This window comes from Dendrobates tinctorius, unplaced genomic scaffold, assembly GCF_039654945.1.
Source record: "Dendrobates tinctorius isolate UK_male_01 unplaced genomic scaffold, ASM3965494v1 ptg000007l, whole genome shotgun sequence".
Lineage (NCBI taxonomy): Eukaryota > Metazoa > Chordata > Amphibia > Anura > Dendrobatidae > Dendrobates > Dendrobates tinctorius.
In genome coordinates this window covers 39,190,603-39,214,249 of record NW_027361675.1, presented here as the reverse complement: position 1 = coordinate 39,214,249, position 23,647 = coordinate 39,190,603, and the positions used below count along the sequence as shown (strand labels likewise).

Below are 23,647 nucleotides of genomic sequence, written 5' to 3'. Positions count from 1 at the left end.
CTGGAGCTGCTGCAACCCCCCAACCTACTGTCTCCTTCCCCACCATTCTGTAGAATGTAAGCCCGAAAGGGCAGGGTCCTCTCTCCCCTCTATATCAGTCTGTGATTGTTTACTGTAAGTGATATCTGTACTTTGTATGTTACTCTCTCATGTACAGCACCATGGAATCAATGGTGCTATATAAATAAGGCTAGTTTCACACTAGCGTTTTTGAGCGCAGCGACGGCCTGCGCACGGCTGCCGCTAAGCCCCGCCCCCTGCCGCGCCTCCGCCGGTAGCTCCGCCTACCGGCGCATGACGCTGCATGCGCCCTGCATCCCCTATCTTTATCACTGGGGCGCAGGCCGTGCGCAGTGTGCGTTTGGCGGCGCATGCGCCTTTTTGACTGCAGCAGGTTGCGTTTGGCACAGGTCGGCGCACCGTCAAAAGGACGCATGCGCCGCCAAATGCATATTGCGCACGGCCTGCGCCCCCAGTGATAAAGATAGGGGACGCAGGACGCATGCAGCGTCATGCGCCGGCAGGCGGAGCTACTGGCGGAGGCGCGGCAGGGGGCGGGGCTTAGCGGCGGCCGTGCGCAGGCCGTCGCTGCGCTCAAAAACGCTAGTGTGAAACTAGCCTAAATGTGTTTTTCTATGCATGTGAGCGCACATGTGTATTTTCCTATACGTGTGAGCACGCATGTTTTCCTATGCGTGTGAGCATGCGTGTTTTGCTGTGTGTGAGCATGCATGTGTGTGTATTTTCCAATGTGCGCGTTTTGCAGTGTAGGTGAGCTTGCATATGTGTGTCATCTCCAATTTGTGCGAGTGTGCATGTGTGTTATATATATCCCATTTGGTGGATACACGTCGGCCCCGGCGTGTCCCGTGCGGTGGATACACGTCGGCCTCGGCGTGTCTCGTGCGATGTAAACAGCATAATTAAAGGGATCCTGTCTGGAGGATTGTGCACAGTAACCTACACATAGTGACAGGTTGGCACCGACATACTGATTACAATGATACCTGGTGATGAAATCAGTCTTGTGGTTGTTGTGTAATCTGTATTTTCAGTTTTGAGTTAATGATATGCTCATGTTTCAGGGCGGCCTGTGGGAGGTCTTCATGTGGTGCTTAGGTACTCATCAGTATGGCTTCACTATGGGCTTTTGACAGGTCACTGAACCCTCACTGCCCCCTATTTTACATACTGAATATTATATATACTGGATAGATAAACTGTGTTCCAAATTATTATGCAAAAAGTTTAGGAGTGATAAGGTTAGAATTTTTTTGTCATTTAAACTAATTGATGGTGATGTGTGTCAGGGCTCTTTATATCACTGAAAGCAATTGCAGATGCCTGTGCAAATTAGTTTGGCAGGTGTGTCCAAATAAAGGCAAGACTACTTAAGAAGGCTGTTCCACATTATCAAGCAGCCTACATTTTTTTGCCAAAATGGGAAAGAAAAAGGATGTGTCGGCTGCTGAGAAGCAACAAATTGTGGAGTATTTAGGTCAAGGCGTGACTACAATCAACATTGCCAAGACACTTCATCGTGATCATCGCACAATCACGAAGTATGTAGCTGATTCCCAGCACACACGTGTGCGTGCTAAGGAAAAATTGAGGACTCTTTCCAACAGGCAATTGCGTCAGGTTAAAAGAGCAACTGCAAAAATGCCTTGTCATAGCAGCAGACAAGTTTTTGAAGCTGCTGGTGCCTCCAACGTCCCCCGAACAACAAGATGCAGGGTCCTTCAGAGGTTTGCAGCTGTGCGTAAGCCATCCTGTCGACCACCTCTATCCACTGCACACAAGCAGAAACGGCTCCAGTGGGCCAAACGATACATGAAGACTGACTTCCAAACTGTTTTGCTCACCGATGAGTGCCGTGCAACACTCGATGGTCCAGATGGATGGAGTGGAGGATGGCTGGTTGATGGACACCCCATGAAAACACGGCTAAGGCGCCAGCAAGGAGGAGGTGAAGTAATGTTTTGGGCTGGAATCATGGGGAGAGATTGTTGGCCCCTTTAGGATCCCTGAAGGGGTAAAGATGAACTCCATAATCTATGTGGAGTTTCTAAAACAGCACTTCCTGCCATGGTTCAAGAGGAAGAACCGTGCTTTCCGCAGCAAGATCATTTTCATGCATAATGCACCGTCTCATGCTGCAAACACCACATCTGCATCTCTGCCTGCTATGGGCATAAAAGAGGACAAACTTATTGTGTGGCCACCATCTTCCCCTGACCTCAACCCCATTGAGAAGCTCTGGAGCATCATCAAAAGGAGTGTCTATGATGGCGGGAGGCAGTTCACATCTAAGCAACAGCTCTGGGAGGGTATTCTGTCCACATGCAAAACAATTGAAGCACAAATCATCCAAAAACTGACAAATTCAATGGACAAGAGAGTTCAGAAGCTTCTTTCGAACAAGGGGTCCTATGTGTAAATGTAACATCACCTAGAATAAAGTTTTGACTTGAAAACTAATTTAATTTTGTAATAAGCTGATAATGCTTATAATTTCACAATTGACCATTTTTTTGTTGAAAATAAAAATAAAAAGGTTGAAAACTCTGCTGTGCATAATAATTTGGAACATGCATTTTGAGTGTTTCTTATTTTTAAAAATATACTGTTTTCATAGGCAGTTTGTTCAAAAACATTGCAATTATACTAGATTAGATGACTGGAAAATAACTGACTGCAATTCATATAGGTAATTTAAAGAAAATATGAGGAAATATTTTTTGCATAATAATTTGGAACACAGTGTAGATATAGATATATCTATATATCTATCTTGGTGAAAAAAAAAAATCCCCTTCTGCAGGCAGACGCCGGGGCATTGGCCCCTGTGCTGCAGTTTAATTGCATATGTAATGTGTATATAAAATTCATTTGTTTAAGGTTATCCTGATATTCATTAAAAAAAAAAAAAAAATCTGTTTTAAAATTGCGCCAGCAGCTCTCTTTGAATTTAAACGTAATCCAATAGCTGCTACAGCACAGGCGCCGCCATCTTGGAGGAGGAATTTTTTTTTTCTCTACAAAGATGGCGCCGCCTGCGCAGTAGCAGCTATTGGATCACCTATATATACACACCGATTGCCGCTACCGCGCAGGTGCGGCCGGCGCCATTTTCAAACTGATTTTTTTTTTTTTTATGAATTTCAGGATAACCTTAAACAAATGAATTATACAGTGGGTATGGAAAGTATTCAGACCCCTTTACATTTTTCACTCTGTTTCATTGCATCCATTTGGTAAATTCAAGAAAGTTCTTTTTTTTTTTCTCATCTTAATGTGTTGCATTCATCTTTTAACTTTGATCAAGTTTCCTGTGCTTTCGTAGCTCACAAATCCCCAAAACATCAGCGATCCACCTCGGTGCTTTACAGTAGGAATGGTGTTCCTTTAATCATAGACCTGGTTGACCTCTCTCCAAATATAACGTTTATGGTTGTGGCCAAAAAGTTCAATTTTGGTCCCATCACTCCAAATTACATTGTTCTAGAAATTTTGAGGCTTGTCTCTGTGCTGTTTTGCGTATGGTGGGCGAGATACTTTTAGGCATTTGCGCAAACATGGCTTTCTACTGGAAACTCAACCATGCAGACCATTTTTCTTCAATTGCCTCCTTATTGTGCATCTTGAAACAGCCACATCAACTAGTATTCAGAGTGTCCAGTATTTCAGCTGATGTTATTTGTGGGTTTTCTTTGCATCCCAAACTATTTTCCTAGCAGTTATGGATGACATATTTGTTGGTCTACCTGACCGTGGTTTTGTTTTTCAAGAGCCCCGGATTTTCCATTTATTAATCACAGTCTGAACGTTGCTGACTGGCATTATCAATTCCTTGGATATCTTTTTGCATCCCTTTCCTGTTTTATACAGTTCAACTATCCTTTCTGTAGAAGCATTAACAATTCTTTGCTTTCCCCATGATTCATAATCCAGAATGTCAGTGGCTGGATGAAAGATGCAAAAATCTATCTGGATCCCAGACACTCAGTCAGGTTTTTACACACACACTAATTACAAGCAAACAGGTCACAGGTGAGGATGTTACCTTTAGTAGCCATTCAAACTCATTTGTGTCAACTTCTGTGCATGTTATCAGGCCAAAATCACTAATACATATTTATATATATTTTTTTTTGTGATTCTGAATTCAAAATCCCCATTTACCACGCACAAAATAAGACATCTCAACCCGGTTTCTGAAATACATTTTATTTATACGGTTAATGGAGATTTTTTTTTAAGCAACATAGGAAATTGGATTTTACAATAAACTAGCGACATGCTCCCTTAGGCTGCAACACAGTAATCATTGGCACGGAATGTACACGTATTGGGGATGGGCAATTAAACACATGGTATGGTCACAAGAATAGGAACACAAGTGGCACTAAAGTCGTCACTCTCATCTGGACAATTTTATCAGAGGGTGTTAAAGTATAAGCTAGGTGTGTGGACAGATAAGAATGACAGCAGGCATATATATATATATATATATATATATATATATTTTGGGGATATGAGATGATATTTTGTGATTCACAGTACATAGACAGTTTAGGTGTGCAAACACACACAATATTCACAACCTAAGTTTACAACGACTAGTTTTCCAGATTTACAATAGTGATTTTGATTAACAATGGCAAGGAACATCTATACAATGCAGAATCAGGAATATTTAACTGCACTGGATTAACATGTCAAGCACATCACATTGAAGAAGAAAACATTTGCTGTAAATTAGATATTGGTCTATATGTATATTGCTGTTTATTCATGTAGTAAAAGAGGAGGCTGTGCAACCAGATGTGGCCAGTACCTACCAAATTTGGCTGCCACCTCTACATATTACTAATTGCTATATATGCTTAGCAAGTACTTTCCTTCTTATTCTCCTGTTTGCTCCATTCCAAAGAGACTCTGCTGCCATAGCTTTGATGTGATGGAATGTACAACTTGGTACACTGTAAGAATAGTAGGGTAGACAGACATGTTACATGAGAAATAGTATTCATCTATGAGAGGTTGTCTGTTGCACGACCACATTTAGGTCTTCAAGATGGAGTCATACACTTGGTACACATAATTACACACTTCTGGAGCACGGCACTTCAGGGACAGCTGCAGGAGGAACAAGAAACATAAAAACAAAAAGATAAGGTCTCATGTATCCAACCCAACTTTAATTTCATGAATTAGATTGAATTATCTACCTGCCAGATTAGCTGAAAAAGTCTCAGGTCATTCATAACAGTTGCTATCAAAATTATTCAATTTCCATTTGAAATTTGGTTTATTACAGAAAGTTTTTACATTTTTCTAATAAACCTAAGAACAGTTTCTCTAAATTCAACATAAAATGGCACTTTTACTGACTACTGCAAACACAGAATTATCCAACCCATTCAATATGCAGTACAACACCTTTGGCTGATATGACCTGCTGCAAACTTGATGTATAACAAGCGTTATTGATGAATCTTAGCCAATTCATTGTGGTCCGTGCCCTCCAGTTCACTAATATTCTTAGGTTCCAAAGACATACTGATAGGGAATGTAGATTGTGAGCCCCATCGGGGACAGTGCCAATAATGTCTGTAAAGTGCTGTGGAATTAATGGCGCTATATAAATTAGTAAATAAATAAATGAGTTAAAAATTCAATGAACAGTGGTTACACTACCTGGACGTGGCAGAAAAAGGAAGACCGGCTGCTAGCAGATTCCCGAGGAAGAAGGTGCTCAAGAAAACACAAGTGCTTGCAAAAGACCTGCAGCAAAATTTGATGGCAGCAGGCACAGAGATCTACGTTGTACTGTAGGGCACACACTAAATGCTGAACTCCCAAGACAAACAGTGGAACCGACCAAAAAGCACAATAAAAAGCAGCCCCAATGTTCTCAATGTAAATAAGACAAGGGAAGTTTTGGTCTTCTGTTCTGAGGAGTGATTAGCCATAGAACTGAGAAGTTCCAGTTTTATTTAGGCAATATGTCGGGAAGATGAAGAATAAAGCATGCACTAAAAAGACGACTTTGCGTACAGTGAAGAATGGCCGTGACTTGATGTTCTGAGGCTGGTTTGCTTCCCCTAGCACTGAAAACTTCCAGCATGTGGAGAGCAAGATGGATTCAATCAAGTATCATGAAATCCTAGAAGAAAACATCAAGCTTTCTGCGAGGAAAGTGAAGCTTGGGCGTCATTAGACACCACAGCATGCCAATGATCCCAAGCATACCTCAATTCCCACCCAGACTTGGTTTCAAAAGTGGTCCTGCAGATTCTGGATTTGCGGTCACTGTCTTTATTGGGATTTGAAGGAGTTGATTGCAACAAGCAAACCAAAGAATATTAGTGAACCAAAAAGGATGTTGCCCAAGAGGTATAGACTATGATTCTTAAAGAGAGCTGCAAGGAGCTGGTGTCTTGTAACCCTTCCCGTTTACAGTAGGACATAACCGGCAAAGGTGAGCTACTAATTACTAAAGTCGCTTGTGAGGAAGGGGGTTGAATTATTCTTAAGACTGCAGTAGTCTGTAAAAGTGCCATCTAGTACTGAATTTGGAGCAACCACTTGTTAAAATTAGTTGTGTTAAGCTATTTAAATGATGATTATTGCTGAAACAAAGCAGCAAGCTTATACATTTTGCTAATAAACCTAATTTACATTGTGGGTTGAATATAATTTAAGTGCACTTGTAGGTAGCTGTTCTGTATTTTATTCTTCTGCTCAACAAAGAGTCTTAAAACATAACTAGAGATATAAATAAAACAAGAGGCACGCCTGTCTGTAGACAGAACAGTTTTAGAGTTCTTGCTTCAAAGTGCAGAATAGGACTCTAGTGAGATGCAGAAGAAATAATAAAGCATTCGGTCCTTTTTATTTAAAAATGATTACCAATTTCAATTTTTAAAAACTATCCAAGAGCAACCATGTTGAAAACACTCTTTCTATATTGTCCATTTAGACCGTGCACCAGGGTTTAAGATGATAGAAAAACAAACAATAGAATAGTTCCCATGAAGTGGTCAGTGTTCAGGCAGTCCCCTACAGCCCTTAAGTGTGTATGTAGTGTGGATATCCTCCTTAGGCTGTCCGAATTTAGGCAAGAGTACACAAAATCATCAGTTTTCCCATTTAGAAAGAAAAATGGATTTTTTCTTATCAATATGTAATCTGAATGTCTGTTTTTACATCTCTATGCCATCCATATACATGTTGTAAACATCTGCATGATATTTTTTTAATGAACAATGTAATAAATGAAAAAGCAAAATATACAAAATACAGTTTACTATATAAATAATTGTAATGGATAGTTGAAAAACACAAGACATATGGCTGGCATTGCATATGCAATTGTTTCTTTCCGCATTGACTTATGGGCGAGTCTGATCTGGAATACGAATCAATGTCATGTATGCAGCGATTTTTTTACATGCAGACCACTGAACTACCACTTTGCCTTGCATTGGTCCTTGTGTTGGTCACATGTTGCCTATTTTGCATATGGGCATTTAATACGCTCGTCTGAACAAGCCCTTACTTAGATCCCTGACGAAGCTACCTAGAGTGGCGACACGCGTCGGGTCATTAGTCCAGCCTGCCCCACTCCACTTCACTTCATATGTGATGTATTGGGTTCTGTGCATCTATGTATATTATTTGAAGGTGGACATGTAGATGTCCTTTGGTTGTTTGCACTCTTTACAGCCCATTTCTGGTCTGGATGATCTGGTCTGCTCTTGGAGCCTGACTTCAGGCTGAGGTATTTCCAAATGGGGTTTATTCAGTACATTCCAGAAACGTTTGTTTTTTATGTACCACATTGTAAATAAGAGTATGCCAGAGCTATATAACTAATTGTATGCACTGTCTCAAGGCATTATTTGAGCTTGTGATAACATCCATTTAAAATTTATCTGCATCACTGATATCCATGATTCATTTGTGATGGCTACAGTGTATTAGTGTGCTTTCAAAACCTTCTAATTGGGTATTAGTTTACATGGACCTTGGGTATAAGACACTTTCTCCACCAAAAGTGGTAGTGGTTATCAGGTTTGGTTCTCTATTATGAGATATGTATATCTTTTGAATGTGTCACATGTGTGACCATTTTTTAATGTTTTTAATGTGTTGTTGTTGTTTGCTGTGCTTAATATAAATAAAAATTGTATTATTTTTGCTAAATTTCTATTCAGGGTGATCCCCGATTTGTGGCCTATTCTTTTCTGCTTGTGACTGTCATATATAGGTTGTAGGCCAGGGTTGGATCCCCTTTTTATATTTCGGTGGTGCCCCCGTTAGCTTGCTTTACTTACTTAGATATTCAACACTATAAAAGATCATGTAACCGGTCGTTCACTTCATAGTTATTTTTATATGTGTTGGGGAAATAATTATTTGTACTTACTAATATATAAGCATTTCAGGTTTTCATACTTTGTGGTGACTGCTGCACCAACGAGCTCGTGATGCTTCACAGACTACACAGCGCTCCTGTTATCAAAATGTCAGTAGGTGTGACCAGACCTGGCCATCAGTTTCCTCCATTTAAAAAACACTGAGCAAGGGAAAGAAGTTGGAAGGAGCTGATGGTCAGATTTCTTCATATGACCCTCCACGAGCAGCCAATTTGTGTGCGGAAAAGAAGTGCAGCCTGTTAGGTCCCATTCACACGTTCATGTTTCTAGTACATGTGGTTTCCGTTTTTTTTTTTTTAAAGATACCATAAGTACCCATTATAGCCTATGGTGCTATGCACGTCTGTCCGTGCAAAACGCATCCATTTTTTCTGGCAGCACAGATGACAAGGGACAATATAAATTAACACAGTCTTCTAAAGTTGTCAAGACAAAAACGTCTATTTCTAGAACATATGTACACACGTCCTCAAGTGATGTAATGATGCCAGACGATATATTGCAATGTGTAAAGATAAAATATAAATCTTTATTTAGATTATAAAAAATAAAAACAGAAAAAGGATTAAAAATATATCAAGCTTATGGAACATGAAGAAACACATGAGCATGGGAGTATATCATAAAAAGTAATTATACTAGCATGCACAAATATGCCATAATAAGTTCTAATGAAAGATTTGTTTTAGCACTCAAATGAAGCAATCATGATGTGTTAATGCTATCTGAATATACATGTTGAGGGCTATTCATCTAAAATAAAATATAAAAGTGCATAGTGCAGGCGTTTCAATGTGGATTAATGAATTGCCATTGTGAACATCTGCTACTAGCATTCACTCTGTATGTTTCAACTAACCCCAGCTTTACCCCAATGTTATTTATGACCTTGTTTACACTGCCTTGATCATATACATCTGGCTCATTCTTAATTATCTGACCAAAATGAGCACAGACCACTCCTCTCTGCTTCACACCTGAATGCACTTTCTAGCAAATATACTGCAAACCCTATGTCTGCCAAGACTTCAGTCCACAGTGTGTATCCTTTAAGTGTGTATCATACAAGTGTGAAGATTTAGAATTAATCCAAAATTGAACCAGAAGGGAACTGAAGGTAACTGGATACAGTCACTGTAAACAATGTTTGTTTGTTTTCACTCTCACCCCTATAAAACTTCACTTTCTGCTAACCCCCCTAATCCCTACACCTAATAAGGAACTGTTCATCTCTCCCTCCATCCTCCCTATCCATCTCACTTCCTCCTCAGAACTGTGCCTCAACTTACAATCCTCTGTCTCCAAACAGACAGCACCCTCATGCTCTTTCCTGCTTCTACCTGCTAACACTTTCTCTGATCCTCCACACTGCCAGTGATATTGCTCCAAATCCTGGTCCTCCTCACCACATTCCCACAGTCACTTCTACCTACCATCCATGCTCCATCACAACTTTCCGTAACCTCTCTAGCCTTATAACCATTCCCTGGCCCCCCCGCTTCCCCAGTCCCACTAACAGAAGCTCTATGGAACGCTCGCTCTGTCTGCAACAAACTTTCTTACAGCCATGATCTCTTCATTACTAACAAACTTTCCTTCCTCGCCAACACCGAAACCTGGCTCACCCCCTCTAACACAGTCTCTCCTGCTGCACTTTCGTATGGTGGATTCCACCTTTCCCACACACCCCCCCCACCCGAGCAGCAAGCATGGCGGAGGAGTTGGCTTTTTCCTGTCAGACAACTGCTCCTTCACCCCAATTCCACTGCCACTCTCCGTTAACCCCCCTTCCTTTGAGGTACACTCTGCGCATCTAGTCCCCCCTCCAACTGGCTGTCATGATCTCCCTCCAGGGGCAGCCACCACCTTCTTCGAACACTTCACCACCTGGCTACTTCATTTCCTTTCCGCTGACATTCCTACTATCATATTGGGTGACTTCAACATCCCCACTGACACTTCCCCCTCAGCTGCCACTAAGTTTCTCTCACTTCCTCCTTCGGCCTCAATCAATGGTCTTCTACAGCCACTCACAAAGATGGCCACACACTGGACCTCATTTTCACCCGCCTCTGCTCACTATCTAACCTCTCTAACTCACCTCTTCCCCTTTCTGACCACATCCTACTTATATTCTCTTCCCTCTCCTCTCCAGGTCCACAATCCCCACCCCACAAACTTGCACATCCTCACAGAAATCTTAAACACCTCAATCTACACTGTCTGAATATGATTCAGACACAAGTTCCCTACACAATGCGGATGCCACTCTAAATAACACCACTATAGCTGCAGCTCTGGAATCTGTTGCTCCTCTCACACATACCAAAGCTCGCATAGTCAGACAGCCCTGGCACACCAGCCTGACCAAAGAACTGAAGCGGGCTTCCAGGGTTGTTAAGCGGAGATGGAAAAGGTACCACTTCAATGAGGACTTCATCGCATTCAAACAGTCCCTTCACTACTTTCAAAGCCACACTCGCTGCAGCAAAACAAACCTACTTCTCATCTCTCATATCCTCCCTGTCTCAACCTTAAACAGCTATTCAACACCTTCAATTCTCTCCTCCGTCCTTCAGCACCTCCTCCCTCTCCACTCATCTCAGCTGAAAACTTTGCTTCATTTTTCAAGCAGAAGATTGATAAGATCAGAGACAGTTTTGGTGGACAACCCCCAGTGCCCTTCCTCCGAACTGCCCAGCCCTCCTCCTCCAAAACCAACTTCTCCATCGTTACAGAAGATTGACTCTACACTCTACTCTCAAGATCACATCTCACCACCTGTGCACTTAACCCGATCCCATCCCACTTCATCCCAAACCTAACCCAGGAAAAGAAACATGAAGTCATTGGAATCACTGAAACTTGGGACGATACACATGATTGGAATACAAGGCTAGAAGCATACAACTTATTTGCAAGAAACAGACTTGATAAATGAGGAGGATGTGTCGCATTGTATGTTAAAAAAGAATATACATGTATCTGCACAGAGATTGAAGCTTCAGAGACTGGTAGTTCTGTGGAAACTGTTTGGGTAAGAATACAAGGAGAGAACAATGGAAAGGACACCATTGTAGGTATTTACTACAGGCCGCCTGTGCAAGCTGAAGATATGGATGAACCCTTTATGCATCAAATGGCCATGTTCTCCAAAAAATATGACATAGTAGTCATGGGAGATTTCAACTATCCAGACATTTGTTGGGATTATCTCCCAGGCAAAACTAACAGGTCAAGCTAATTCTTATCTTGCTGTCAACTTTATCTTCCAAAAGTTATGGGAGAAAACAAGGGGATCTGCTACCATGGATCTAATCCTTATGAAACAGGGAGGAAATGGTTGAGAAGGTAAGAGTGGCTAGGACCCAAGGAGGTAGTGACCATGCTATTTTAGAGTTTTGGATAACTAGAGGAAGACCTGTGAAGACTCAGACTTCAAGGTTAGATTTCAGAAAGGCAGATTTTAAGGGCCTCAAAGAGAACCAGAGGGATCCAATGACTGGATATGCTTAAGGACAAAAATGTCCAGGAAGGATGGGAAATCTTGAAAAATGAGTTTCTCAAAGCACAATCGTTAACAATTCCTAAAAGAGGGAAGAATAGGAAGCGGCAGGGCTCCCCAACAGGTCATGTTTTCAGGATTTCCTTAGTATTGCCAAGGTGATAATTGCATCACCTGTACAATACAAGGGAAATCCTGAAAACATGACCTATTGGTGGGCCTTGAGGACTGGAGTTGGGGAACCCTGATTTAAGGAAATCAGGATGGATGAACACAGAACTTAAACGCATGCTAAAATGGAGGAAAGAAATGTTTATCAAACGGAAAGAAGAATATAATGCTGTCTGCAGAACCTGCAGGGCACGAATCAGATTTTTCTAAAGCGGACAATGAATTAAGGCTTGCAAGAGATGTCAAAAGCAATAAAAAAGGATTTTGGGGATATGTCAAAAGTAAAAGAAAAGTCAAAGATGCTATAGGATTTTTCCAGGATGAAAATGATGAAATGGTAAGAAAGGATGTTGAGAAGGCCGAACTTTTTAAATTCCTATTTTGCATCTGTTTTCTCTAAGAAAGGAAATATAACATCAACTGATCTTCACTGTCCTATTAAAGGAATAGAAGAGTCCAGGATATCTATAAAACAAAGTGAGGAAAAACTTAGCTAACAAATTAATTCAAGTCTCCAGGTCCAGATGAATTACACCCCAGAGTACTGAAGGAGATAGCAGAAGAAATTTTTGAACCATTCTCCATAATCTTTGAAAATTCTTGGAGAACAGGTCCCAGAAGACTGGAGAAGAGCAAATGTTGTTCCCATCTTCAAAAAGGGGAAAATGGACCCAGGGAACTATAGTAAGTTATATAGTATATAGTTATATATATAGTAAGTAAGTCTGACTTCTATACCAGGAAAGATCTTTCATCAAATTATTAAACATGTATGTAAGTACCTGGATAAGAATGAAGCGATAAACCAGAGTCAGCATGGGTTTATAACTAATAAGTCATGTCAGACTAACCTAAATGCCTTCTATGACAGAATCACTGACTGGGTGGATCAGGGAAATGCTGTAAATATAGTATATCTTGACTTCAGCAAAGCATTTGACAAAGTATCTCACACCATCCTTATTGAAAAAATGACTAAGTATGGAATGGACAAGGCAACTGTTAGGTGGATTCATAGCTGGCTTAGTGATCGGACCCACAGAGTGGTCTTAAATGGCTGCACATCCAGTTGGAAGAATGTCTCAAAGTTCTGTCCTGGGCCCTGTATTGTTCAACATCTTTATCAATTATTTAGATGAAGGAATTGAGGGGAAACTGATTAAATTTGCTGACGACACAAAGCTAGGAGGGATAGCTAATACTAAAGAAGAGAGAGAGAGGATTCAAAAAGATATAAATAAACTGGAGCAGTGGGCAGCAACTAACAATGTTTTTTTTTTAACAGAGAAAAATGCAAAGTACTACATCTAAGAAGTAAAAATGAAAAAAGCATATACAGAATGGGAGGAATAGGGCTAAGCAACAGCACATGTGAAAAAGACTTGGGTATACTAAAAGATCATAAACTGAACATGAGTCAACAGTGTGATGCAGAAGCAAAAAAGGCAAACGCAATTCTGGGATGTATTAACGGAAGCATACAGTCAATCACATGAAGTCATTATCGCCTTCTACTCCTGTTTGGTCAGACCTCATCTGGAATACTGTATCCAATTTTGGGCACCACATTTTAAAATAGACATCAACAAACTAGAGCAAGTTCAGAGAAAAGCGACCAGAATGGTGACCGGTCTGCAAACCATGTCCTATGAGGAATGGTTACAGGATTTGGGAATGTTTAGTTTGCAAAAAAGGAGACAGAGTAGACTTAATAGCTGTCTACAAATCTCTCAAGAGCTGTCACATTGTAGAAGGATCATCTTTATTTTCATTTGCACAAGGTAAGACTAGAAGCAATGGGATAAAACCTGATTCGGAGAAAACATTAGAAAACACTTTTCAATGCTTAATTTTCGCCGTTGACTAGGTGAGGGCAATTATATAAGCGTACAATTTACACCTAGTTTCCACTGCACTTAGATTGTGGGTGGCGTTGTTCCCTTTTTTCCCTATCCTCAGGGCTGTTTGGAGTCAGAAAAAACTTTTTGACAGTTAGGGTGATTAATGAGTGGAACAGGCTTCCACGAGAAGTGGCGAGTTCTCCTTCCATGGAAGTCTTCAAACAGGGGCTGGACAGACATCTGTCTGGGATGATCTAGTGAATCCTGCTTTGAGCACAGGGGGTTGGACCAGATTATCCAGGAGGTCCCGTCCAACTCTACCATTCTGATTCTTCAACCTATCACTAACAACTGGACTTTTCCCCTCAAGCTTTAAACATGCCTCAAATCACACCTATCCTCAAAAAGTCCTCTCAACCAATCCTCTGTGTTTAGCGGTCGACCTTTATCACTTCTTTCCTATAACTCAAAACTACTGAAACACGTCTATCTTGAACTGTCCGCCCACCTCTCTTCTTGCTCCCTCTTTGACGGCTTACAATCTGGCTTCCGGCCACATCACTCCACTGAAACTGCCCTAACTAAGGTCACCAATGACCTATTAACAACCAAGGTCAAGCGACACTACTCTGTCCTCCTCCTGGACCTGTCCACTGCCTTTAAGACCGTGGACCACTCCATATTACTACAGACCCTCTCATCTCTTGACATCACAGACTTGGCCCTATCTTGGATCACATCATACCTAACAGACCAGACATTCAGCGTCTCCCACTCGCACACCACCTCCTCACCTCGCCCCCTATCTGTTGGAGTCCTGCAAGGTTCAGTCCTAGGGCCCCTGCTCTCCTCCATTTACACCTTCGGCCTCGGACAGCTCATAGAATTTCACGGCTTTCAGTATCATCTTTATGTTGATGACACACAGATCTACATCTCTGGACCAGATATCACCTCCCTACTAACCAGAATCCCGCAATGTCTGCCTGCTACTTCATCCTCTCCGCTAGATTTCTAAAACTTAATATGGACGAAACGGAATTTATCATCTTTTCCCCATCTCATTCAGCTCCCCCAACAGACCTATACATTAAAGGGAATCTGTCACCCTTTTTTCCCCCCATTAGCTGCCAGCATAGACATCAGGGGCTTATCTACAGCATTCTGTAATGCTGTAGATAAGCCCCCAATGTAACCTGAAAGAGAAGAAAAACACTTTATATTATACTCACCGAGGTGGGCGGTCCGACGCCTGCGCCCTGCAGGACTCTGCTCTGCCCTCAACAGGGCAGAGCAGTGCTCCTGCGCCAGAGCCATTACAGGACGGGAGAAGAGGACGTCATCGCATGAAGGGAGGCGCCGGACGGGACGGCGACACCCATCGGACCAGACCGCCCACCTCGGTGAGTAATGCGGGTTTTTTTGCGCATCCATAGACTTGCATTGGCGTACTACGGTCGTAGTACGCTGACAATTGCAGCACGCTGCGATTGGTTTGGCCCGTAAAAATTACGCAAGAAAAATACGGCTGATGGGAGCTATCCCATAGACAATCATTAGTCCTTGTGCAATGCGTTTTTTTAACGCCTCTCACTAGTCCGTATTTCTCTCTAGTGTGACGCCGGCCTAACACTCTCGCACCCCTCCAATCTATTCTAAACTGTGCTGCTTGACTAATTCACCTGTCCCCCCGCTATTCCCCAGCCTCTCCCCTCTGTCAATCCCTGAACTGGCTCCCCATTACTCAAAGACTCTAGTTCAAAACCCTAACCATGGCATTCAAAGCCATCTACAACCTGTGTCCTCCATACATCTGTGACCTCGTCTCCCGGTACTTACCTACACGCAACCTCCGATCCTCACAATATCTCCTTCTCTACTCCCCTCTTATCTCCTCTTCTCACAATCGCATACAAGATTTCTCCCGTGCATCACCCCTACTCTGGAACTCAATACCACAACATATCAGACTCTCGCCTACCATCGAAACCTTCAAAAAGAACCTGAAGACGTCTCTTCCGACAAGCCTACAACCTGCAGTAAACACTGATCGACCAAGCCACTGCACGACCAGCTCTACTCTCCCCTACTGTATCCTCACCCATCCCTTGTAGATTGTGAACCCCCGCAGGCAGGATCCTCTCTGCTCCTTTACCAGTTGTGACTTGTATCATTTAAGATTACTGTACTTTTTTTTATTATGTATATACCCCTCTTCACATGTAAAGCGCTATGAAAAATAAATAAATAATAATAATGGTGAACATCACACGGTTTTGCAGAGTCAAATGCTCAGAAAGTGAATGGTGCATTAAAAAAGTGATCAGTGCAAACCCTTACAAAAGATGTTGCTCAAAATAAACATGAGAATCATGAAGTTTGGTCAAAGTTTAGAGATGGTACGTACAAAATGTGTCATGTGCATAACTCCCAGCTGCTCTGTGCTCCTACCCCGACAGCGCCGTTTCGCTAAAGAGCTTCTTCCAATGGGGGCGTGGTTTAAATGGCTACAAGAAGTGCCTTTGATATGTCCTGCCGTGATGTGATTGGATGGCGAGTCAGTGGAGGGAGCTGCAAGCGCTTTTTCACTTTGTGTAGTCTGACCCAGATGTGAAAATATGACTTCCGGTCTCCAAGCTGGAACGCACACGTGGAATGCATGGAGATTCTACTCCACCGGAACTCAGGGCGACTGCAAAGCAAGAAAGCGCACCTCCTAACGATGACATATGCATGGGAGGGAATGTATCTACCATGGCTGTGTTCAAAAAGGGAGGGGTTATCTGCCTGAATAGATGTGAACACAAATGAAAAGTATCTCTACCGCAGCTGTGGCGGTGTTCAAAAAGGAAGCGGATATCTGCCTGAATAGATATGAACACAGGAATTAAAAATCTCTACCGTGGCTATGGCTGTGTTCAAAAGGGAGGGGTTATCTGTCTTAAACAGATATAAAAACCTAATGGTAAGGACATGAAGAAATGTACAAAGACAAAAAGGTTTGATAGTAAATGGGTATGAACATGTGAAAAAACAAAACTAAATACCATCAATAAATTAAATAAAAAATGTGTGATTTGTTATTAAAGAACATGGGTGTCTATGGTGAAAGTGCATGTGTACTGAAAAAAAAATAAAAACATAGCATTACTGTATAGAAATGGAAAAACGTGGAAGTGTGTACATATCACATGCAACCACTGTCTTAAATAATTTACATACACAAGTTACATGTGAAAAAACACGCCATACTAAAGTGTTAAAAGTGTGTCAACATGTGTTTGGGTGACCAGAAAAATCACAAAGTGGTCATAAATATACATGACAATTTTATACTGGAAACAGGAAATCAAATAGTATACAGAACACAATTCTTGTTCAATTATGAGCAAAAATCACATGGTACACAGAACAAAGCTGAGAAAAAAATCATTATAATAAATTGAACAAATGATGCAAATAAAAAAGGAAAAATACAAAATAAAAACAGCAAATTAAAAAGTGAAAGGATATACCAAGGAGTAAAATCTCTGATGAAAGTCCATGGGGTATCAAAAATACTGTAGTTCATAGGTTTTTATTTTTTATAATCTAAATAAAAATTTATATTTTATCTTTACACATTGCAATATATCATCTGGCCTCATTACATCACTGGAGGACGTGTGTACATAAGGGACAATGCAAGTCTATAGGTCCATGAAAAACACGTTGTGTATAACATTGTAAAGTATACAAGAAGCTTTGAAATGTACTGTATTTGTCTTTATCCATACCAGGATACCACTGATACACGGATGGTAAAAAAAAACCACACTGATGACACCGGTACCATTCTTTCACGTACGTGTTTTATACGGACATGTGAAGAAGGCCTGAGAGACTAGTTTCACATTAGCGGTTTTTAGCGCTGCGCTTCTTGCGCAATAGAAACGCATGAAAAAAACGCATCATGCATTTTTCATGCGTTTGCGTTTTTTAGGCGCATGCATTTTAACCAGTTTCTAGCCATGTTAACTCTTAAATCGCATGCGCTTTCAAACATAGGCGATTCCATAGACTGTAATGTGTTATTTTTGTGCATTCCGTGCGCTAGCGTTTTTTTTATGCCGTTGGACGAACCCAAAAATGTAACAGGTTGCGTTGGACGCGCCTAGGCGCACACTACAAAAGCGCATGCGCACAAAAACGCATAAACGCGTGCAAACGCTAGACCATGCGCCCGCCATGTTAACATAGGGGCGCGTGGCTGCGCACGATGCGCTGCGCTAAAAAACGCTAATGTGAAACCAGCCTAAGAAGTGCAGGAGAACCTGTAATACTTCTATATTAGTAAGTTAACAAAATCATGTCCACAACGCAACTGTTACAATAGGAGTGGAAATCCTTTTTGTTTATCCACTGATAAGTGATAAAGCTGATAAGTGAGCTGGAGAATACAGCTTTAGCGAATTGTCTGTGCTCTTGTCTTCAGTGTAAAAACAAGTTATTTCAAGACGGTTTTGTATGATCGTCACAATCAAAAAACAGCACCAAAACGTAAAAAAAAACACAACTCCACAGGTATAATATACAATGAGTACGGAAAGTATTCAGACCCCTTTAAATTTTTCACTCTTTGTTTCATTGCAGCCATTTGGTAAATTCAAAAAAGTTCATTTTTTTCCCATTAATGTACACTCTGCACCCAATCTTGACTGAAAAAAAAAAGTGTAGAAATTTTTGCAAATTTATTGAAGAAAAACTGAAATATCACATGGACAATATGTGACTTAAATATGAGTGTCTGAGCAAAGGAAAATGAAAATGGCTGTCCACCAACGTTCACCATTCGACCTGATGGAACTGGAGAGGATCTGCAAGGAAGAATGGCAGAGGATCCCCAAATCCAGGTGTGAAAAACTTGTTGCATCATTCCCAAGAAGACTCATGGCTGTACTAGCTCAAAAGGGCGCTTCTACTCAATACTGAGCAAAGAGTCTGAATACTTATGACCATGCGATATTTGTTTTTCTATTTCTAATAAATTTGCAAAAATTTCTACATTTCTGTTTTGTTTTCAGTCAAGATGGGGTGCAGAGTGTACATTAATGAGAATAAAAATGAACTTTTTTAAATTTACCAAATGGCTGCAATGAAACATAATAAAATGTCATAAAGGACCGTAACTAAGTATAAGTTAGGTTTGGATGTAAAAAAAAAACAAAAAACTGTCAGACTGATATGGCTGGTCTATAACAATTCCTATTAGCTAAGCTATTTCCCCATACATTGTTCCTAAAGGACTGGCTCCCTGGGTAAGGATGTGTTAGTAACCCAGCAGGGCTCCAAGAATCCAAGGTCACCCCACTACACTGCAGGCGCCATTCTTCGGTAGCATACCATTTCCTTTGGAGCTCTTCGAGAGACTGAGCTATGCGCTCACCAGCTTTACAACCTTCGTCATTCATAAAACTGTGCCTGTAACTGAGTGATGGGGACTACAGCACTACGATATGGAATATGAAATACACTGGATAGGACCATATTACTACTAGACGGTTCCTGCTATAACGCTGATACTGTAGGAAAATGCCGATTACGTCATTAACTATTACTGTCATAATTATTAAAAATAACCATTCCACCATTAATAAAGTCACAAAATTACATTTACTGTTTACTGCCAGAAAGTGCTATCCAGTATACATAATGGAATCCATACTTCAGCTTTAACATGGCTCCGGTCTGATCCCAAATATGGTCCACTTGTGAAAGTGCACGTTGCTTGGACGATTGGTTCCGAATATGAATTATTTTGGGAAATTCTACATAGCACGTAGATGTGAGTTGTAGCAAACGTTTCACTGCGTATTTAATGGCACAGACAAGGCGAATTACTGCCAAAGACGACACGTTTAAAGCAAGTAACAAAAAATTTGACCACAGGAGTAACTTTGGCATCTTCTCCCCGTTTCGGATTAAGTGTTTAAAGGGCTTGTCTCCCACATCATGAAGTGAGCGTTGCCTGTGACTTTCCATCTGCACACACTTGCGGGGCCACATGCACGATCAGCAGGCATCATACACCTGTCATTCTAACAGGACAGCTATAGGATTACCTGCCCCGACAGGCATGTGAAGTCATCAGCGTTACTCACCTCCTGATGCAGAGGTGAGCACGTGGCCGACAGGACACCAATTTTCACACATATTTGCACTGAAATCGACCTCTGAAATCTTCCACAACCCCGTTCACATGCAGTTGAAAATTCTCATTTGGCTTTTGGTTACGTGGCAAATGCAAGCAAAGTCTACCAGCTGCCTGTACATGCACTTGTTTTCTCTGGACACAGAAAAACGCTTCAGACATCAAGTGATGCGAGAAGCATCCAGTGCTCAAATGTAAAACTTTTTTACTAAATCATCAGCTATGACACAAGGGCACACTGCTTGTCAGAAATGCATTAGAGTGTTTGTGTGCCACCTTTTAGATTTTATTAGAAAATTAAATTTAGAGCACTGGATACCTTTCTCCATTTGGATGTGCAAGTTTCTTTATTGCATAGCAATATAGTATGGGTGATCGAAGGTACTGGTACCACCTATTTGTTGTGAAGTCTTCTTACAAAGTGATACAAAGGGTTACTTACTATTGATGAGCAAACATGCTTGAAAAGGCATTATCTGAGCATGCTCCTGTGCTTAACGAGTGTCTGTTGCATGTTCAAATAATATATTTGCTTCTCCTTGGCTGCATCTGATTAGGTAATCCCTGCATGTGCTGCTGCTGTCTAACAGGCAATGCCTGCATGTGCTGCTGCTGTCTAGCAGGCAATGCCTGCATGTGCTGCTGCTGTCTAGCAGGCAATGCCTGCATGTGCTGCTGCTGTCTAGCAGGCAATGCCTGCATGTGCTGCTGCTGTCTAGCAGGCAATGCCTGCATGTGCTGCTGCTGTCTAGCAGGCAATGCCTGCATGTGCTGCTGCTGTCTAGCAGGCAATGCCTGCATGTGCTGCTGCTGTCTAGCAGGCAATGCCTGCATGTGCTGCTGCTGTCTAGCAGGCAATGCCTGCATGTGCTGCTGCTGTCTAGCAGGCAATGCCTGCATGTGCTGCTGCTGTCTAGCAGGCAATGCCTGCATGTGTTGCGGCTAGAAGGCAATGCCTGCATGTGTTGCGGCTAGCAGGCAATGCCTGCATGTGTTGCGGCTAGCAGGCAATGCCTGCATGTGTTGCTGCTAGCAGGCAATGCCTGCATGTGTTGCTGCTGTCTAGCAGGCAATGCCTGCATGTGCTGCTGTCGTCTAGCAGGCAATGCCTGCATGTGCTGCTGCTGTCTAGCAGGCAATGCCTGCATGTGCTGCTGTCGTCTAGCAGGCAATGCCTGCATGTGCTGCTGCTGTCTAGCAGGCAATGCCTGCATGTGCTGCTGCTGTCTAGCAGGCAATGCCTGCATGTGCTGCTGCTGTCTAGCAGGCAATGCCTGCATGTGCTGCTGCTGTCTAGCAGGCAATGCCTGCATGTGCTGCTGCTGTCTAGCAGGCAATGCCTGCATGTGCTGCTGCTGTCTAGCAGGCAATGCCTGCATGTGTTGCGGCTAGCAGGCAATGCCTGCATGTGTTGCGGCTAGCAGGCAATGCCTGCATGTGTTGCGGCTAGCAGGCAATGCCTGCATGTGTTGCGGCTAGCAGGCAATGCCTGCATGTGTTGCTGCTAGCAGGCAATGCCTGCATGTGTTGCTGCTAGCAGGCAATGCCTGCATGTGTTGCTGCTAGCAGGCAATGCCTGCATGTGTTGCTGCTAGCAGGCAATGCCTGCATGTGTTGCTGCTAGCAGGCAATGCCTGCATGTGTTGCTGCTAGCAGGCAATGCCTGCATGTGTTGCTGCTGTCCAACAGCCACGAGACATGCAGCTGTGGCTACTCGGACATATTATTCGAGCATGACGAAGTCACTCAGTTAGCACACGAGCATGGCAGATAACACCTTATGCGAGCATGTTTGCTCATCACTATTACTTACATGAGGATAATTTGTCATATTAAGCCTTCAAACACCACAACATAATAAGCAGTGATAAAGGGAAAAAAGCCTGCATATTTGATCCAGGCCATAATTTCATAAGCTTAACAATGGAGGCCGAGGCTACAAAAAGCAAATTTAGTATGAGCACTGACAGTGCAGCAGTGGTAGCCTTGTACACAGTACTATCAATACTTGAGTGTTCTTCCAAATGTATTATGCACTTACTGTGTAATTAGGGTTTCCAGGCTGGATCCGCAGCTCCGCCAGTATCCAGATACCATTGGTAAGTTTCAGGGACTGGTAGAGCATGTCCTGCCCTTCCACATTCCTCTTTGCAATAGTGTAAACATTGTTATTCTGTAATTTGCTGGAAACCGTGTCTAAAAAGAAAGGAAAAGTCATTTTGGTTTTTGGCTGTACAATAGTAAAGGTCTGATCAGCACACATGTACTAGATGAAGGAGTACGGTGAACGACGTCATTCCAAATTGAAGCAATTGTCAAAATGATTCATCTTTAGAGCACAATAAAAAATGCAACAAGCAGTTACCAAAAACGTGGAAGTATAAAAAGCTTATATTACAATAATGAACAGAAATGGAGGCAACCACTGAGCGACGAAGGGATGAAGAACGATAGATACGCCAGATCTTCCACTAGTGTAGCAGAGTTCACTATAACAAGTGACTCCAAAACTGTTTTATGAATCTGGATTGAGTAACAAGACATAATTTGTTCTAATTTTGTCTCTGAACCTGGCTACGAGCAGTGGCGCTATACACTTTTCTGCAGATACGTGTGTACAAGTAAAAATAACCTCTGCCTGCTAAATCCTTGACACAGCCATGCCACTATCTCCCTTGTGGGGAATCCCTCACCAGGTTTTAGCGACCTAAGAGCAGCACAATGTAGGGTCAGAAACATTCATTACACTGTGCTCCTTGGCTTGCTAAATGTCGCATTGATAAAATCACTGATTTATCAGCAGGAGATTATCAGTAGAGCACTAGTAAACCTGTTGTCATGTAGTCCTCAATATTCATGAGCCCTGTATAAAAACACCCCAATCACTGATTGGCAGCTTTCTGCCTATGCATAGTGTACACAGAAAGCTGCCAATCAGTGGTGTGGGTGGGGTTATACAGAGCTCAGCATTCAGAAAACTTCTAGATCTGCAGCAGACGAATCAGTGATTGCATCCAAACTGCAGTAAGCAGCCCAGTAAGTGATCCATCAGTGTAATCAGGATCTCTGGCCCTACATTATGCTGTTCTTCGATGTGGCAGCAAAAATCTGGTGACAGGTTCATTTTAAAGGGGTTTTCTCACCACGATAGCCCTCAGTCCAGCTGAAAATGCCTGCTAATCATCTTTTACTGTTCGGGCAAGTTGCGCACAGCTACACATTAACGTGCAGGGACTGTAGTATTACATGGTATTCATTCAAGATAATGGCCCTTATGTGATACAAGCTTTGAGTGACACAGTAGCTCATTGAGAAAGGTCTCCAAACAAGAGAAGGGATGCTCTATCCCCTCTATAAGTAGCAGTTTAGTCTTACTATAATCTACTGCTTCACTGCGCCTCTAAAGACCTACATAGGTCAAGGAGGACCGTTATCATTAAGCTGCCCTCTAAAGAGATGGGAAAGTGTTGTGGAAAACATGAAATTATTCTAT

The 23,647-nt window shown here is 42.0% G+C and overlaps 1 protein-coding gene across 3 annotated transcripts in view; it reads right to left on the bottom strand.

The window, feature by feature from the left end:
* Window positions 1–4,214: 4,214 nt before the first annotated feature.
* AP2B1 (adaptor related protein complex 2 subunit beta 1) overlaps window positions 4,215–23,647 on the bottom strand; it is a 134,174-nt gene continuing 114,741 nt past the window's right edge. For all 3 annotated transcript variants that reach the window (XM_073573646.1, XM_073573650.1, XM_073573655.1), the window contains 2 exons: window positions 22,196–22,350; window positions 4,215–5,142 (listed from right to left, as the gene is read on the bottom strand). In XM_073573646.1, coding sequence (XP_073429747.1) covers window positions 5,068–5,142; window positions 22,196–22,350 — 230 coding nt within the window. In that variant the 3' untranslated portion in view covers window positions 4,215–5,067. The remainder of the gene's footprint in view (window positions 5,143–22,195; window positions 22,351–23,647) is intronic.